Below are 19,723 nucleotides of genomic sequence, written 5' to 3'. Positions count from 1 at the left end.
AAAGTTAAATTGGTAACTTTTATGTTATATTTTACTACAATAAAAAAAAAAGGTCATGGAGATTAGTTTTAAGTACTTAGCATAGAACCAGGCATATTTTAAGTGCTCAAAAATGTAGGTATATTACGATTAATTTTGTTAATTATTTTTGTTCCTTTTTCCTTTTTTAATTGAAGTATCATTGATATACAATCTTATATTGGTTTCAAGTGTACAACACAGTGATTCAACAGTTACCCATATTATTAAATCCTCACCTCCTCTAGTAGAGTTACTGTCAACACAGAAAGATGTTACAGAATCATTGGCTGTATTCTCCATGTGCTTCCATCCCTGTGATCAACTTGTATAATGACTGAGAATTTTTGTTCCCTTTTATCCCCTCACCCTCCCCACCTACTCCCCCCAACCCCTCCACCATGGTAACTACCAGTCCCTTCTCAGTGTCTATGAGTCTACTGCTATTTTGTTCATTTTGTTTTGTTTTGATATTCCACAAATAAGTGAAATCATATGGTATTTGTCTTTCTCTGCCTGGCTTATTTCATTTAGCATAATACCATCTAGGTCCATCAATATTGTTGCAAATGGCAGGATTTCTTTCTCTTTTACATCTGAATAATATCCCAGGGTGTATATGTACCACCTCTTCTTTATCCATTCATCTATTGACAAACACTTAGGTTGCTTCCATATCTTGGCTATTGTAAAATAATGTATCAATAAACAGGGATGCATATATCTTTTTGAATCAGGGATTTTGTTTTCTTCAGGTAAATTCCTAGAAGTGGGATTACTGGGTCATATGGCATTTCTATTTTTAATTTTTTAAGGAACCTCCATACTAATTTTAGTTTTCTGAGTGACCTCCATACTGCTTTCCACAGTGGTTGTACCAATTTACATTACCCCAACAGTGTAGGAGGGTTCCTATTTCTCCACATCCTTATCAACACTTGTTATTTCTTGTCTTTTGGATAGTGGCCATTCTAACTGGTGTGAGGTGATATCTCACTGTGGTTTTGATTTGCATTTCCCTGCTGATTAGCGATACGGAGCAACTTTTCACCTGTTAGCCATCTGTATTTCTTCTTTGGAAAGAAGTCTGCTCAGGTCCTCCACCCATTTTTTTAATCCAGTTATTTGTCGGGATTTTTGTTGTTGAGGCATATGAATTCTTTGTATATTTTGGATGTTAATCCTTATTGGATAAATCATTTACAAATATATTCTCCCATACTGTAGGATGCCTTTTTGTTCTGCTGATGGTGTTCTTTGCTGTACAGAAGGTTTTTAGTTTGATATTGTCCCACTTCTTCATTTTTTATTTGCTTCCCTTGCCCAAGGAGACGTATCCAGAAAAAAATTGCTCATGCTGATGTTTAAGAGATTTTTACCTTTGTTTTAGTCTAAGAGTTTTATGGTTTCATGTCTCACATTCAGTTCTTTGATCTTCTTCAAGTTTACTTGTGGAGTTAGACCCTAGTTCAGTTTCATTCTCCTACATGTAGCTGTCCAGTTTTCCCAACACCAGTTATTATTTTCTCTATTATATATTCATGACTCCTTTATCATATATTAATTAACCAGACATGTATACATTTATATCTGAAATTATTTGTTAATTTTTTGCAATGCATTTGAGAGTTCATGCTGCCCAATTACACAGCTATTGATAATACTTGTCAGATTTTTTTATATGGATCCAACATATTACTTGGGTATCTGGAAACATCTGGTGAGGAGAATGGTAGTTACCAATGTGTTTGCACTATACACACACCTTACACACACACACAATCACATTTCATAATTTGGAACAAACAGGTTGTTCACATTCAAGGATGGTGCTATAGAGGCTTTTAAGTGGGACTGAAAACAATTTGTATTCATTTTTTACTATTAATACATTAAATATTCCTTTACTACTTTTATTATATTGCTCTGCAAACTCTTTTTATGTGAGAGAAGAAGAAAAACTTCAGCCAAACATGCTATTTTTAAGATGATTCTTATCTATTCATTAAAGGATTGACATGGTTGTATATATAGGGTGTGTGTGTAATATATATAGAGATATAGTATACATATATATATACACACTATATATAGGGTGTGCATGTAATATAAATATATAGATATATACATAGATATAGCATTGCTTTTCGATTGGTAACAGAGATTTAGAGTCTTAGAAAACATATTTTCTTTCCCCTTTATTTTATAAATCAGGAAGTTAAGTGCTAGAAAGGTTAGATGATTTGATTACAATCCCACAGGCAACTGGTGGCAGAAACAGAAGCAAAGGCCTTCAGAACCTCATCCTGTGCATCACCCTCCAAAGCACCACAGCAGAGGACTTGCCTTGGCCAGTCTTCCTCATGCCTCTTTGGCATGCTGTCCACTCTGCCTAAAATGCCCTCCTCTCAGTTTAGTTGACACCTTTAGGAAATCCTTCCTGGTTTTCCCAGAATTAATTTGGCAGCTCCTGAAGCTCTCTTTTAATGCTCCAGGGTAATCACCCTGAATTGTAACTATCTACTTCTCTGTCCTCCCCCATCAGACTCGGGACAATTTGAGGTCACAGACTGTCTTCTCTGCTCCCACACCTGACCCAGGACCTGCCGATGAAGGCACTCACTGAATGTCCATTGGGTAAGTGAGCCCACCAACCATCACAGGCTTCTCCAAAGGGAGCCAGGAAAGCTGGGATCAAGGACCCAGGTGGGAAGTTAACCTTGGGATGAAGTCAGAGCATAACTTCATTGAGGACAGAGCACAGCAGAGGAGGAAGATGGACAGAGATTTTTAAGTAAAAGGGGGGAAAGCTTGAATAAGTTTGTGCAATAAGTGCTTAGTTCACTCACTAAAACTGGACAAGGAGGACATTGGATTTCATTGTTATTCTGTCAAGTAACTTCATATTTATTAGGGTACATTAAGTTCCTATTAATTACTAACAAGTTGGAACATGGCATGCTTAGTCAACTAACCTCCTGCTCTGGCATTTTGGATTGTCTCATGAGAAATAATGAGAAATCATTTCAACAAATTTCTGGTATTATATAATTCATGCATATACTATAATGATAAACATTTTTTATATAGAGATGCCTAACCCATAAAATGTATTATTTCTAGAACTTTAGAATTACTTGAGTATCTCATACTATTAGAAACCTCCATTTGTGCTTACATGCTTACATTCTAAAACTAACCTATCACCGAACTGAAGATATACCAGAGAAAAGTTACAAGCAAACTAAACATTCAGTGACAAATTATGTTGGACGGGGAAGCCAACTGAAAGGAGTATCTGTGTCACAGAATTGGATGAGTTGAACAATGAGCTTCTGTTCCCAGGAATGTTTTGCTGCCACCAAGAGGACAACAGGCATTCCTTCTTGGGAGTTACAAGATGAGCTGAATGTGCAAAAGCCATTGCAAACTCAAAAGAATGTCTATGGATTGCTTCATTCTACCTGGGCTTTAGATTTCTAATTTTGTAAACTGAATGGCAGCTGCAGAAACCACAGCCATAATTTCAGTCTTCTCTTATGTCACCATCTTCATGCACAGAAACAGGACCTTTAAACCCAGGTTACTGAATCAAAGACAGAGGAGAACTGAGATCCACTATGCATTTTTCAAGGTGTTTTGCTCTTCACTTCTCTTTCTTTAACCCCCTATGGTATTCAGATATGGTCCTGTGGGGAAACAGCCTCTCGGGCATGGTTGAGCCTTCTTTCCATCGCCAACAGAAAGGGAAGGGGGAATGGTCCTTTGGAAGGTCAAAGGAATACTTAACTAATGAGCATGAAACTAACTAATAACTGACTTTTTACCTCTCAAGTAAACAAGGCCCAGTTTTGGAATTTTTCTGGTTCTCTATCAAGACATTCCCCCCATTCCTCTTCTGCTAATTTGAAGATACTAATAGTAGACGAGTTATGCCTTATAAATTCACTTTTCTGATTTGAGCGATCCTTAATCCAACATGAATTAGCTGAATAAAGATCCAGATCCCAACTCAGGTGCTTTACCTCCCTTTTCAAGGAACCCTTAATACCACCAAAGTGAGGTGACTCTAAAAACTCTCTAGTAGAACCAAAAGGAGTTGGTGACTTAGTAATGATCAGAGATTAAGAAGAGAGTTAAAGATAACTTTGAAAAGAGAGAAAGATCATAAAAAAGTGTGGGAAGGTGTTCTGGAAAAGATGCAATATGTGAGACTTAAAAAAGATTAGACATGATAGGAAAAATCAGAACTTTGTTGAACTTCCTTACATTTCTTTATAGTTTAATATTGTTTTTAATCTGAATTACAAAATACTTTCATGGCTTAGGAACTCTAAATGTCTTATTCCAGCCCAATACAGAAAGTACCTTAGAAAGTTTTGGTTCTGATTTAATGACAAGAAAAAAACTTAGAAGCAGAGATTTATGAATTCACTAAAAAATACTTGCAAATTATGTTTCTGTTATTTTATCAAGAATATTTTAAATAGTTTCCTAACTTCTAAAAAAAATTTGGCGTAACAATTGTTCACGTTTAAACTCAAAATGGTTTAATGACCAATTTAAAGTACATTTTATGAGGGGCACAATAATTCACAATCACAATGTAAGTTGGTCACAGGGCCAGTAGTACAGCATGGAGAATAGAATCAATGATTCTGTAACATCTTTCTATGTTGACAGACAGTAACTGCATTACAGGAAGTAACATTTAATAACATGGTTTCCTGTTGAACCACTGTGTTGTACATTTGAAACCAATGTAAGATTGTGTATCAATGATACTTCAATTTAAAAAAAAAAGCACATTTTGTGAACTTCACAAAAAACAAACATTTTAACAGAATAACAGAGGAGAAATAGCAACCCACTTCTTAAGTTGCATAGGGCCCGCATTACATCATGCCTTTGTTTTAGATCAAGGTATTTGATGGTTAAGTACAGAAGCTCCTAAAATATCTGGAGGCTCTCCGAAGATATCAAATCATTATCTTTTGGGAAATTTGCAAGAATGATTGGGAATTCAGAGTTACCTTGTGAATACAGCAGTAATCACAAGGTGACAACACTTATTAGGCAATAAAATTTTTTATATACTATCTTAAGGACTTTTATGTATCATCCTATTTAATTCTTACAACATCCCAAAATTCATTTCTATTGTTATCTTAAAACTCAGATTCTAACACTTAATTTGCCCAAGGTCACACTAGAGCTGAAATTAGAACCAAATCCATCTGAATCCAGTGTCTGCAATTTTAACCACTGTATTTTACTGGGAAAAGGGTGAGCCCACATCTTGTTATAAACAAGGCAATTATCGCCTTCAATAAAGGAATGTCATCCTTGACTGAAGGACAAAAACCAGCCAGGTTATTTTCACTATCTCTGCAGCAAATGTTCTGCTGTTAGCACACTGTTAAAGCTGCACTGATATGTTGATATAAAATCCAACAAGATAATTACAATTGAATTCTAAAGTGTCTTATAAATTTCTTGCTATCAGAAAAAGAACTGCAAATTGAAACATAGCAGTTTCTTTTTTAGTTGGTATATTACAGAACCTTTCTAGTAATTCAATTGTATGTTTAGGTACCTCCAGGGATGTTACTATGGTAAGAAGTAGTAAAAGAAAAAATCTGGCATCATTTTGACAGGACACAGGTTTTAACTTCTCTTATATCATCCAACTCGAATGAATGAAAACATCTTTATATGTTACTGAAGGAGTACAATAGCAACATTAGGTGGATTATAAGAAAAAAAGAAATAAACTCTAAATGAACAGTGATATAAAGGGATGACAGCAGGGGAGTTGATCCGAGCTATTCAGAGAAGTCCTTTTTTTGTTGTTCAAGAATCCAGAATGAGTCAAAGGCTATACAATGAATTACAGCCAGTTCCAAGGACAGAGAGGTAAGACAGCTTGGTAGCTTCAAGTTAAAAACACACTTACCTTTAGGAGAGCCAAGGCTACATGAAAGATTATGTTCAAACCCTGAAATAAAAAAAGAGAGTCAAAATCAATACTGCCATATCTATCACTATTTTATTATTTTCCCAAGACTTCCATGTATCTTTAATATAACCCCTAATTGCTTTCATCTTCATATACAATAATAATTAAACCATGAAATTTTTTAAAAGGTCTGTTTTCAAAACAGCAGCAGAATTACAGAACCCAAAAATGGACTAACAGGTACCAAAGGGAAAGGAACTGGGGAGGATGGGTGGGCAAGGGAGTATAAGGGGGGGAAGAAGAAGGGGGGTATTAAGATTAGCATGCATGGGGGGAGGGAGAAAGGGGAGGGAGGGCTCTACAACACAGAGAGGACAAGTAGTGATTCTACATTTTGCTATGCTGATGGACAGTGACCATAAGGTGGTTTTTTAGGGGGGACCTGATATAGGGGAGAGCATAGTAAACATAGTATTCTTCATGTAAGTGTAGATTAAAGATTTAAAAAAAAAAAAGCAGTTCCTGTGTGCTGACCTCCAATGAGTTCTACACAGTGGTATAGACGGCATGTCAAAGTGTGGGCAAAGGGTCTGTTTGTTTCCATGCAGAAGATCAAGGCCTAACTTGGATACCCAGAAAATGAACTAAGATATGATATGAGGAGGAGCTTCCGGCATCAGCACTCTCTGGAGGACTCGTGCCTGGGGATGATCATCAAAAAGCCTCCACAGGGATCCGGGTGATGCTGCGGTTGTGGCGGCGTCCACCCCACCGTTTCCTGGACTTGCCGTTGGAATGAGGAGGGAGATGTCTAGGCTGGCATGTGCATACAGTGAGACAACGAATTTGACCGGATCTGTACTGCTGGAACTCAATCAGGAGTTGGGAGGGGTGCAAGTTGTAGTGCTCCAAAATCTTACAACTATAGACTATCTACAGTTAAAAGAACATATGGGATGTGAACAGACCCCAGAAATGGGTTGCTTTAATTTGTCTGATTTCTCTCAGACTGTTCAAGTACAGTTGGACAATATCCATCATATCATAGACTAATTTTCACAAATGCCTAGGGTATCTAAATGGTTTTCTTGGCTTCACTGGAGATGGCTGGTAATTATAGATTTGCTTTGTTTATGTCACCGTATTCCTATTATGTTAATATGTGTGCACAAGTTAGTCGTTTAAAACCTATACATACTTAAGGTACTCTACAAGAAGATATGTCAAAGAAATATTCAATCTCCCATGTTTTCTTCCATATGCTACCTCTATAGCTTTTCTTCTTCCTTCCTAATTACAACCCTTAAATAGAATTCGTGCCTCATATCGAATTTACCGAGTAACATAATTCCTCCAGGTGGTAAAGACACCTCGAGACAAGTGCTGGGCATAGAAGCCACAGGGCATAAATCTGCAAACAAGTAAAAAACTAACCTTTTCAAACAATATGGCTTCTCTCTCACTTACCAACTTTACATTTCCCTGTATGGTCCCGGAAGATGACTGGTTAGCCAGAGACGGGTAAGATTCCTCAAGGGAGGAACAACCTAAGACAGGCACAGTCGCAGGGGGGCCATCAGGTGAGAAATTGGGGAACAACAGTGGTGAAGCTTAGAACCTCACACCCCCCCACCCCCGTGTTGAGAGAAAGCTTCTGCATCCATGGATGTTTTATTGCCCTTGTCTAGCTCGGATTAGCACATAGTCTACAGGCACACACCTGATCATCTACAATTGCTCTCTTACAACACTAAACTATGTTTTCTACCTTTATCTTGCATCTACCTACCACTTCAGCAGTTTATTAAAAATAAAAATAATAATAATAATAAAGGGAGAAATGTGGGATCCACATATAAATCAAGTATAAAAATCAAACAAATATTCATATTTGACCTGATTGTTTATAGTTCATAATGCGTGATCAGAACCGGAAGTTTCTGTGATGACTGCCCTTGTACTGTTCACCATGTAAGAACTTATTCACTATGTAAGAATTCGTTCACTATGTAAGAACTTGTTCGTTATGCTTCACAAGATTGGAGACTGACGAGAACTAGGCTTGAGATGGATTAATGATTGTGCATTGAGCATTGACCCCCCTATACAGAATTTTATTGTTGTTAACAACCATTTGATCAATAAACATGAGAGATGCCCTCTCAAAAAAAAAATTGTCTTTTTTCCTTCTCGGAGAGGCTTACAGAAAATTTTTGATGCTATTTAATTAATGATCCCTTCAAGATACCCTTTGGGAATCCCACTCCATGTTCACCTAATTCTGCTATATTCTCAACCTCACTCCCAAACATTCCCCCACCTCCTTGTTTTCACAGGAGTAGTGAAATCTCATAAATTCTCATAACGACCTGTATTATGATTCTCACTTTCATAATATGACCTTGACAGTCTAAGGTTATATATGTATTCAGTAGCAGGCAAAGATTATCTCCCAAGCTTCCTAATGTCTAGTTTAATGGCACTTTCACCTCAAGGGGCTGTTGTGCCAGACACATTAACCACTTATTTGGTGACCAAATGATTGAACTATGCTAGGACTTCCAAATTTTCTGTGATTTAGTTTTTTCCCTATGGACCTAACTAGACTAATTGATAGAATATTTATCAAATTATAGTAAGAAACCCTTTTCTTCAATTATCTCGAAGTCAAACTACTGGACAACTGAAGTTTGAAATATACAAATAAGAACTTAGAAATAATTTTAAAAAACCAAGATCTCTAAATAACCAAAATAGCTTTCACTAACACTGATAGAAAAATTCATTCAAGTTTTAATTTCATATAAAGATCAAATTAGTTCAGTGATATGATTTTATAGTTTATACATATCAGAAATAGACTAAAAGACAAAAGGTGTGCTTGATGGGTTTAGCCCTGCAGAGACAGTTGTCAAAATTAAATATTAGATCTGACAGAAATGGAAGATACACTTTAAAAATATATAAAATGTATAGCTGTCTGGGCCCACTTAGTGGTGCCTTCAATAGTTAAAATTAGTTCAAAATGATAAGCCAACAGTATTCATGAATGCTTCTAATTCATTCAAAATATTGTGCTTAACAAGGGAGCATAGTATATATTTCAAATAAAAAGTAGATAATTTTTTTAAGTTTGGGAAGCGAAAGAGATCATTTCCAGTTACCAGAAATAATTTTTGTGTCAAGCCTTTAAACAAGTTCAGAATAAGGTATTACTGCATTTGCTTACATGAAGCACTAGACATAACCCATAAAAATCAAGAGAAGTAAAGACTTAACAAGCTTTAAACTAAAGTAGAACAGTATGGCCAGAGTATGCAAAGATACCTTTGGACCTTTAAATTGTTGGAAATCAGGAAAAATAACCTATTCTACCAATTTCTTTATTCACAACAAAATGTGTCCTGATAATGTAAATGCAAGCATTGGTCCTTAGCCTCCTAGTCAACAATGATATGAATTATGAGCAAACCACCCTTCACTGTTCCAAGCCGCCAGCCCCCTGTTGTTACTTAATTCTGCACTTACATGATCCAATCTTTGCCTAATTTAGCTGAAATATATTTTTTGAAATACATTTTTAAAGAGAAAGATGTCGTGCATTTTCAAAATGACTCCCCTTTTCAGGAATATTTAATATATGGCAATTTCTTTGTTACCAAGGGGTAAATAACTGTTCCTAATAGGACTCAAAGGATTAAAACATTCAGAAAATTAGTAAGCGTAAAAATAACGAGTAAATATGTTATTATGGCTACTTAGCAGGAGGTCTAACTCCAAGTACAAGATAATAAATAAGAGCCAAAATCCATGGGACATTTTCTATATGTCAAGATCTGAATTAATTACATTGAAAAACTATCTTTATTAAATCCCATGACAATCTAAATTCCATTTTACAAACAAGGGAATTAAGATTTAGAGAAGTTAAAGTAAATATCCCGAGGTCACATAGCTAGTAAGTGGATCTGAACCTAAAAAGTGTAACTCTAGAAGTGATACTCTTCTTTATGCTCACTACAGTAAGTGAAGTCACTGTCTGTCACCCTACAACGTTAGGACAATATTATTGAGTATATTCCCTATGCTGTACTTTTCATCCCTGTGACTTATTTATTATACAATTATAAGTTTGTACTTTATCCCCTTCACCTATTTTTTCCTTGCTCCAACCCCCTCTCCTCTGGCACCCATCACTTTGTTCTTTGTATTTATGAATGTATTTATGAGCTTTGTTTGTTGGTTTGTTCATTTGCTTTTCAAATTCCACAAATAAGTGAAATCATATGGTGTTTATCTTTTTCTGTCCAACTTATTTCACTTAGTATACTGTCCTCTAGGCCCATCCATGTTTCTAAAAATGGCAAGATTTCATATTCTATTTTATGGCTGTTACACATTCTATTTTATTTATGAAGTTACACAAATAAATGGAAAGATTTCATATTCTATTTTATGGCTCAGTAATATTCCATTGTATACATATACCACTTCTCCTTTCTCCATTCATGTATTGATGGACACTCAGGTTGCTTCCATATCTTGGCTATTGTAAATAATGTGGCAATAAACATAGGAGTGCATGTATCTTTTAAATTACTGGTTTTGTGTTCTTCAGGTAAATTCCCAGAAATGGAATTATCTGGTAATATGGTATTTCTATTTTTAATTCTTTGAGGAGCCTCCATACTGTATTCCATAGTGGCTGCACCAGTTACATTCCCACCAACAGTGCACCAGGGTACACTTTTCTCAACATTGTCACCAACACTTGTTATTTCCTGTCTTTTGATACTAGCCATTCTAACAGGTGTGAGGTGATTGCTCACTGTGGTTTTGATTTGCATTTCCCTGATAATTAGTGATGTTGAGCATGTTTTCATGTGTCTATTGGCCATCTATATGCTTCCTTTAGAAAATGTCTATTCAGGTCCTCTGCCCACTTGTTATTCAGATTTTTTTTTTTTGGTGTTGAGTTACATTAAGTTCTTTATATATTTTAGATATTAACCCCTTATCAGATATATCATTTACAAATATATTCTCCCATACTGTAGGTTTTTTTCATTTTGCTGATGGTTTCCTTCACTGTGCAAAAGCTTTTTATTTTGATGTTGTCCTATATGTTTATTTTTGCTTTTGTTTCCCTTGAAGAGGCATATTCAGAAAACTATTGCCAAGGCCAATGTCCAAGAGATCACTGCTTATGTTTTCTTTTAGGAGTTTTATGGTAACAAGTCTTACATTTAAGTAATTAATTTATCTCTATTTTTATTTATGGTATAAGGCTGGTTTTCATTCTTTTGAATGTAGCTGTCCAGTTTTCCCAACATCATTTATTGAAGACACTGTCTTTTTCCATTACATATTCTTGCCTCCTTTATCATTGGTTAATTGACCACATAGGTGTGGTTAATTTCTGGGTTCTCTGTTCTGTTCCATTTGTCTGTGTGCCTGTTTCTGTGCAAGGATCATACTGTTTTGATTACCATAGCTTTGTGGTACAGTTTGAAATCAGGGAGCTTGCTACCTCCAGATTTGTTTTTCTTTCTCAAGATTGATTTGGCTATTCAGGGTCTTTTGTGATTCCATACAAATTTTAGGATTATTTGCTCTAGTTCTGTGAAAAATACTATTGGTATTTTGATAGGGATTGACTCAAATCTCTGGATTGCTTTGGGTAGTTTGGACATTTTAACATCTTAATTCTTCCAATACATGAGCATGATATATTTTTCCATTTATTTGTGTAACTTCATTTTCTTTTATCAATGTCTTATAGTTCTCAGAGTAGAGGCCTTTTTCATCTCCTTGGTTCAATTACTTCATAGTTATTTTATTCTTTTTGATGTAATTATAAATAGGATTGCTTTCTTAATTTCTCTTTCCGATAGCCCACTGATTTCAATCATCTTAAGTTTATTAAGACTTGTTTCGTAGTCTAATCTGGAATCTATCCTGGAGAATGCTCCATGTGCACTGGAAAAGTATATGTATTCTGTTTTTGGATTGAAAGTTCTGCATATGTATCTGTTAAGTCCATCTGGTCTGATGTGTTGTTCAAAGCCACTCTCTTCCTACTGATTGTTTTTTTTTGTCTGGGTGATGTATCCTTTTGATGTAAGTGGGATGATAAAAGTCTCCTATGATTATTATATTACTGTCAATTTCTCCCTTTCTGTCTGTTAATATTTTTTTTATATTTACATGCTCCTCTTGGGTTGCACAGATATTTGGAAATATTATATCTTCTTGTTGGATTGATCTCTTTCTCATTATGTGATGTACTTGTCTCTTATTACAGTCTTTGTTTTAAAGTCTATCTTATCTGGTATAAGTATTGATCCTCTGGCTTTTAAATTATTTTTGCTTCCATTTTCATGGAATATCTTTTTCTATCCCTTCACTTTCAGTATGTGTGCGTTTTAGGTCTGAAGAGAGTCTCTTGTAGACAGTATATAGATAGGCCTTTTTTTTTCAGTCCATTTAGTTATGCTTTTGATTGGAGCATTTAGACCATTTACATTTCAAGTAATTATTGACAGGTGTGTATTTACTGCCATTTTGTTAATTGTTTTCTGGTTGCTTTTGTAGTTCTTTTTTGTCTCTTGCTTGCTTCCCTTGTGATTAACGGCTTCTTTAGTGTTATGCTTGAATTCCTTTCTCCTTATTGTTTTCATGTGTCTATTGTAGGTTATTGGTGTGGTTACCAAGAGTTTCAACATCCTAAATATCTATCACTGTTAAGTTGATGGCGACCTAAGTTCAAACACATTCTAAAAGCACTACATTTTGACTCCCCTGCTCCATGTTTTATGTATATGATGTCATATTTTACACTTTTTAATTTTGTGAATCCCTTAATTTTTTAGATAGGATTTTATTAGTTTTGTCTTTTTAACCTTTATATTAGCATTATGTGTGATATTTTAGTACTTTTATGAGTATCTTTACTATATGTTTGCTTTTACCAGTGAAATTTTTTCCATTCATAATTTCCTTACTTCTAGTTATGGCTTTTTCTTTTCCACTTAAAGAAGTCCCGTAACATTCCTTGTAAGGCTGGTTTAGTGGTAATTAACTCTAACTTTTATTTGTCCAAGAAGCTCTCTTTATCTCTTCATCAATTCCAAATGATAACCTTGCCGGATAAAGTATTCTTGGTTGTAGGATTTTTCCTTTCAGCACTTTGAATATACAGTGCCAGCCCCTCCCCTTCTGGCCTGTATAGTTTCTTCTGAAAAATCAGCTGACAAGTCTTGTGGGGTTTTCCTTGTAAATAATTCATTGCTTTTCACTTGCTGCTTTTAAGATTCTTTCTTTATCTTTTAAGCTCTGCTGTATTAATTATTAAATGTCTTGGTGTGGACCTCCTTGGGTTCATCTTGTTTGGGGACTGTGTTTCTGGACCTGAATGTCCCTTCTCTGAATTAGTGAAGTTTTCAGCTATTATTTCTTCAAATAAGTTTTCTCTTTCTCTCTTTTCCTGGGACCCCTATAATACAAATGTTAGTATGCTGGATCTTGTTGCAGAGGCCCCTTACACTACCCTCATTAAAATTTTTTTTTTCTTTTTGCTGTTCTGCTTGGATGATTTCCACAATCGTTTTCCAGATTGCTGATCCATTCTACTGCACGCTTTCATCGGCTGTTCATTCCCTCTAGCATATTTTTCATTCCATTTATTGTATACTTCAACTCTCATGGTTCTTTTTTATATTTTTTATCTCTGTTGAAATTTTCACCAAGTTCATTTACTCTTCTCTCAAGTCCAGTGGACATGATTATAACCATTACTTTGAACTCTTTATCAGGTAGATTTCTTACCCATGTTTCATTTAGTTCTTTTTCTGAAGTTTTGTCTTGTTCTTTTATTTGGAGCATATGTATCTGTCTTCTTATTTTGTTTTGACTTCCCTGTATTTGTTTCTATGAATTAGGCATATGTAGGGAATATGTAGTTACCATGGCCAGGATACTCACCTGGATGCTGATTCATGCCTGTACCCACTGTGCAGGTACAATGCTGTCTCCTACTTATATATCTTGCCCCACTGTGCAAGTGCATGCTTACATAATCACTGGCAGTAAGCCACTATTGTCTATTATGCTGTTATAAAAGGATGACCACCAGGTGCTTTTGCACAGAGTGATTTCAGCACTCAACTGGCCACCACGCAAATAAAGCCTGGTATGAACCCTTCATCTCACACTCTTGTCATCTTTTGGTCTCACCAAATCCAAAGTTAACCTGCCAGAAGCCAAGCTCCTGTGCTACAGCATAACAGCTACCTCTCTCAGTCTTGAAGGAGTGGGCTTGTGTAGGAACAGCTCCTCTAAACTCTGTGCACTTGGTGACTTTGGATGGCTGGCTGGAACTGTAGTGTATGTGTCCCTATGGTCTTGAGGCCCTTCATGCAGGGGGTGCCCTGGCAGGATGACTGAAGCTGAAGTGGATGGAGGCCAGGTGGTCCCAGGGAGCTTTGTGCAGGGCTGCCTTGGTGGGACTGTTGGAGCTGGTGTGGGTTAGGGTCCTGGAGCTTACTGAACAGCTAGGCCTGGTAGAGCACCTGGACCCTGCTCCCATCTGTGCTATCAAGGTGAAGGGGCACTGTAAACGTGGTGCTCACCAGCACCTCCATCCCCAGAGACAGCTCTAGCAGCTGTCCCACATTTGGTGGAGAGTCTAAGGTCAGTAAATGGGTTTCCTTTACTTATGTTCTAGCTGCCCTTTAAACATGTTTTTTTTTTTTCTTCCTTCAGTGCAAGCAAATCTGCACAGAAGTCCCTCAGAGTGCCCCTCCCTACTGTAGGTCAGAGCAGCGGGGTGGGTTCCCACCATTACTGTGTCTCTGCCTCTCCTGCTGTTCCTACGTGGCCTCTCTATCCTTTGCTGTGTAGAAGCTGTGCAATCAGCCCTTAAGACCTCTTCAGGAGGAAGTGCTTTCTATAGAACTGTAGACTGAGTGTCCATGAAAGGAGGTGAGTTCAGGGTCTTCCTATGCCACCACCTCAGACCCTCTAGAAATCATACTCTTAAATACTAAGTTAGAGAAGATGGCTCACACAATAAGTGAATGAATGAATAAATCCTTTACCTGGTATTATTTAGTATGTCCTCTAATTCCTAAAGGATTAAAGTGATTCCTTCCACTCAAAAGCAAGTAAATCTTGATACTAGAGAGTAGAAAGATATCAAAAAGGTGTTTTCTACCCAAGCCAAGTTTTATTATTTGTCTCCAGATTGAAAAACACAAAACGTTGCTGACTGCTTGCAGGAGGTAAGATGATGGAAACTCAGCTTGTTGTGGAAAGAAAGGGTCACCACCTTCCCCCGGTGGCAACAGACCAAGATCCGATTTATGTGCATGAGGAAGTGGTTCCTTAATCGACTGGGAAGCTGCTGCTTCAAAGTTCAGTCACAGCCTGACAAAATCTTCACTTTCAAGAACACCTACAAGTAATTGCCCCAAATTAAATAATTGCTCCAAAGTGCAGAGCACTGTGTTCCTGGGTAGGCCAACAAGTGAGCGCCCACAATCCTGCATAAAGGAAGGCTGACAGCAGAGCTCCCACTGAAACAAAGACACTGAACATTTGGGCTCTGATGAGCAGGCAACCGTGGGCTCTGAGGGAACTGACAGATTGCGTAAGAAGCTGTCAAAAACTGTGCTGACAACTCTGAGGAAAGTTAAAAAGGTAGTGTCAAAAAGTGCAAGTGAGCACCTGGGTCCTTAGGGATCAAAACAAGAGGGACACCAATGTGGACATGGAAAACCCTAACAACAAGGCAGTAAGGAATGATCAAAGCCCAAGTGGCCAAGGTCAATGCAGCAGGCCTGCAGACGAGTACAGCAAAAGCTAGAGCAGGTGGGTACTGCCCTCTCTGACCTGTCAACATGGGCCACACCACCAGGAAGGAGTTATGACTAAATGAGATGGCAGATAAATGGCCTATCAAAGGAACTGAGCACTTACCATGTACTCAAGAAATGCTGGCAATCATTATTAGGTTCACATATTTATTGTCTGCCATACCCCATATTTTATATATATATATTTTCACCTAATTATCTCAACAACTCTATGGCATATGTGTTACTTCCCCTACTTTAGAGAACAGAAAACTGAGGCTCAGGGACATCACACTGTTAGTAAATGATAAAACCAGGACTAGAACTTAACATCTGACAGGAAAAAAAAACATGCTTTTTTCACTAATTCTATCTCTATCGCAAAGTCAGTGAGACTTTGGTTAGCATATCTGTGATGAATTAAAGATGGTCAGAATTCTTTCTATTTCCCCATTGAGAGGTGGGATCTCTGTCCTTTCTGCTTAAATCTGGGCAGACTATGCTACTACTTTGACCAACAGAATGTGAGAGAAGTGAAGCTATGCCAGTATTTGGGGCCTTGAGAAACTGACAGCTCCCATGCCCCAGCTCTTGGAGCACTGGCTCTTGGAAGCCAGCCATCATGTACAAAGTGCAATTACACTAAGACTTCCATCCCCTAAGAAGCCAAACAAAAAGGAAAGGGCTAGCGCCAAGGATCACCAAGGTTTCAGATACGTGAGTGACGATGTCATCCTGAAAGTGAATCTTCCAGCCGGAGGTGCCCCAGCTGATGCCATGTGCATCAGAAATGAACCACACAGCTGCCTCCTTCCTAAATTCCTGACATGAAATTGCAAACAAATTAAGTGACTGTTTTTCATTTTTAAAAATCTCATTTTAAAATAATTTCAGATTTTGAAAAAAATGTGCTGTATACCAAGAGTTCCTGTATACCTTTTTTCTGGCTTTGTCAATATATAATGAGAGTACAACTATCAAAACAAAGAAAGTAGTATTCAAATTTTGTCAACTGTCTCACTAATGCCCTTCTTCTGGTCCAGGACCTAGTCCTGGATCAAACGTGGAATAGCTGTCACGCCTCTGTGTCTTCTTTCATCTGGTATAGGTGACAGATCAAAGTCATTATCTTTCATGAACATAATACTGCTGAAGAGTACTGCAGGAACTCTGACACTGTCCCTCCATTTGATTGGCCTGATGTTCCCTTATGACTGAATTCAGGTTATGCTTTCTGGGCACAAATGCCACAGAAGTGATGTTGTGTCAATGCATGATGTCAGGAAGCTACATAACCTCAGTATGTCCCACTCCAAAATCATTGTCTTAAAGCCACTCAGGTTTGGTGTAACTTGTTATGCGTATCACGTAACTAGAACAGAATTCTTCTGGCTTCTCTTTGATAGATTTCTTCTGTTATAATTTTTCCACAGAAAGAAGTGACAGGTAATTACCAAAGAAATAAATACTAGCTGCTCTTAAATAAAGGTCCCATAGAAGGAATACTATAACATTTAGCAAAAAAATTTTTTTTACTTTATTTTGCTTCTCATACTGTAAACTCTTTAAAAACTCAATCTTTTAGGATGACTAAATAATGGACTTAAGTGGAGTGGCCAGTAAAATGAGGTGGTGGTGTGGTTCCGGGGTTTGTTTCTTGTTGCCCACTAGAGGTCGGGATTGCAGCACTGAAAAGCAAGCAGCAGCTAAAAACAGATTTCAGGGACCTCCACAGCAGCCGTGGATGCAAATTCATTGAAGCCCTAATGTTTTAAAACTCTCAAGGCTAAGTACTCCCCTGTGTGTACTATTAATGCCCTAGTATAAAATACAGTAAAACTTGGATGATTCCCACCTTTCCTTTCCCCAGTTTTATCACATATTTTCCATTTTTATTATAGATTCAATTGTTAGTTTTTTTAAGGAGCGGCAGAGAGTTCAAGAATTTGAGGGCTGAGAAATAAATGTAACATATGAATGCATCTGTCTAATTGTGGGTGATTTTTAAATCTTTGCTTGACTTGCCTTTGTTTTTATAAATAAGTACTGAACAAGGTAAATCTACAAAGTCTGAGTCCTTAATTATGAGTGACTCTGGGGAGAATTCTTAGAGATTAATAACATCTGAATTAAATAAACTTTTCAGAAACAAGGTAGGTAAAATAAGAGAAACAAATAAAACTAGAGGATTTGATAAGCATTCATCAAAGCTGTGTGCCAGGCATTCTGAGGACTATTTAGTATATTCAAGCATTGTATGCTTACACAGATGAGTAGTCATCCCTACACCAAGGGGCTCCCAAAGTAGGATAGGGGATAAAACTATAAACAGGTAATACACCAGCCCCAGATAATAAAGGAGAGCTGTGACCTGGAAAACACTTTGTATTTCCTATAGAGACGCTCTTTTGGCAATGAAAATTGGCAATCAACCTTCTGTTCTCCTCAAATCCCTATAAATCATACTGAGACTTGGATTATATTGTCTCCAGGCATAGTTATTAGTTAACCATCTCTGGGGGGTGGGGCTGAAAATTCCAATCACCTTCAGAGGTAAGCAGGAACTTATATTTTAAGTATTCCCAAAGCAGAATTATATTAAAAAGAAAAAAATCGAGCTCAAGAATTTGCACTTAAATCTACAGTTGAGAGGATTTAAAAGCCTCAAGAAATTGTATGTACTTTTGCTGGTGGTAAATCCAGTGGAAATTTGCACCTAAGCTAACAAACCAGGAGTACTCTGAATAGTAAACTCTTAACACCTCCAAGGGAGAAGTTTCGAGGTTTGTATCTTGTTGGGAAACCCTTAATGAATCTTCATCTTTGGTGACCCTTTCAAAGTCTTTTTCTGCCCTCAGTATTTGGGTAAATTTCAATGAAGCAGGAAACACAAGGTGCAGCGGGGGTAGAAGTGATACACAAGGAAAGCATTGAAAAGGAGTTTGAAAAGTGAGATGAGGTAAACAGCTCCACTGTGGCCACCATGTCTCTGTGAAGGTGTAAGAAGGGTGTTACTAAACTTATAACTTTTATTTTAATGGCCAGATGGAGCAGCTCTATCTTTTCTCACTTCCTGCCTCCTCAGCCTAGAGCCACCAGCAGCCTGGTGTGAATAAAAATGCAGTGCAAACTTTAGGAATCAGGATGTTACACCCTGGGAAAAGCCAAGGAGCCCAAGTTTCTTTCTGCCTCAGAGAGAGATGTGGCATCTTTCTGTCCAGAACTACATAGGATTTAGCACCAAACTAAACACACCACTGTACAGGAGCCATTACATGGTAAATCTTAACTGCTACCATCAGTGTAGCACTTACTGCAAAGAACTGAGTATACTGTTTCATTTGACTGTAACAATATCTGTCAAATATATAAGCTGATATTAACACCTCTCTTTTACTAAGGCAGCTCAGTCATGCTAGGTGATTTATCTGAATTCACAGAATCAGGACTGGAATGACAAGCTTCCTGATGCTAATTCAGTTCTTTATTCTTTAGATGAGTGGTTTCCAACCCTGGTAATTTATTAAAATCACCTGGGGTGCTTTTATAACAGTGACACAGGAGTTCCAGCATCACTTAAATGAAAATTTCAGGGTAGAACCTGGCCACTTGCATTTTAAAGAAATTCCCAGGAGTCTCTAATATGAATCCAGACTCAGAACTAAGTATTACCTTAACTTTCTAGTTGATTACACATTAGAATCACCTAGGAAGTTTTAATAACACCTCCAAGTCTAATATAATTGGCCTGGGTGTGCTGGGTATTTATACTTGATAACCAAGTGTGAGAACCACTACACAATACCTCTAACAAGCACATCTTAAAACTCTTAAACTCTGCCTATAGCTATTCCATAATATTTAAAATGTTTATAAAGGTCAGTTGTGCAAA

The 19,723-nt window shown here is 37.1% G+C and overlaps 1 protein-coding gene across 5 annotated transcripts in view; it reads right to left on the bottom strand.

The window, feature by feature from the left end:
- RABGAP1L (RAB GTPase activating protein 1 like) overlaps nt 1–19,723 on the bottom strand; it is a 685,104-nt gene that overhangs the window by 212,363 nt on the left and 453,018 nt on the right. For all 5 annotated transcript variants that reach the window (XM_073216782.1, XM_073216783.1, XM_037013728.2 and 2 more), the window contains one exon: nt 5,975–6,016. In XM_073216782.1, the coding sequence (XP_073072883.1) occupies nt 5,975–6,016 (42 nt within the window). The remainder of the gene's footprint in view (nt 1–5,974; nt 6,017–19,723) is intronic.

This window comes from Manis javanica, chromosome 11 (genome assembly GCF_040802235.1).
Source record: "Manis javanica isolate MJ-LG chromosome 11, MJ_LKY, whole genome shotgun sequence".
Taxonomy (NCBI): Eukaryota; Metazoa; Chordata; class Mammalia; order Pholidota; family Manidae; genus Manis; species Manis javanica.
Note: the sequence above shows the minus strand (reverse complement) of the source record. Positions and strands in the feature narration are given on the sequence as shown.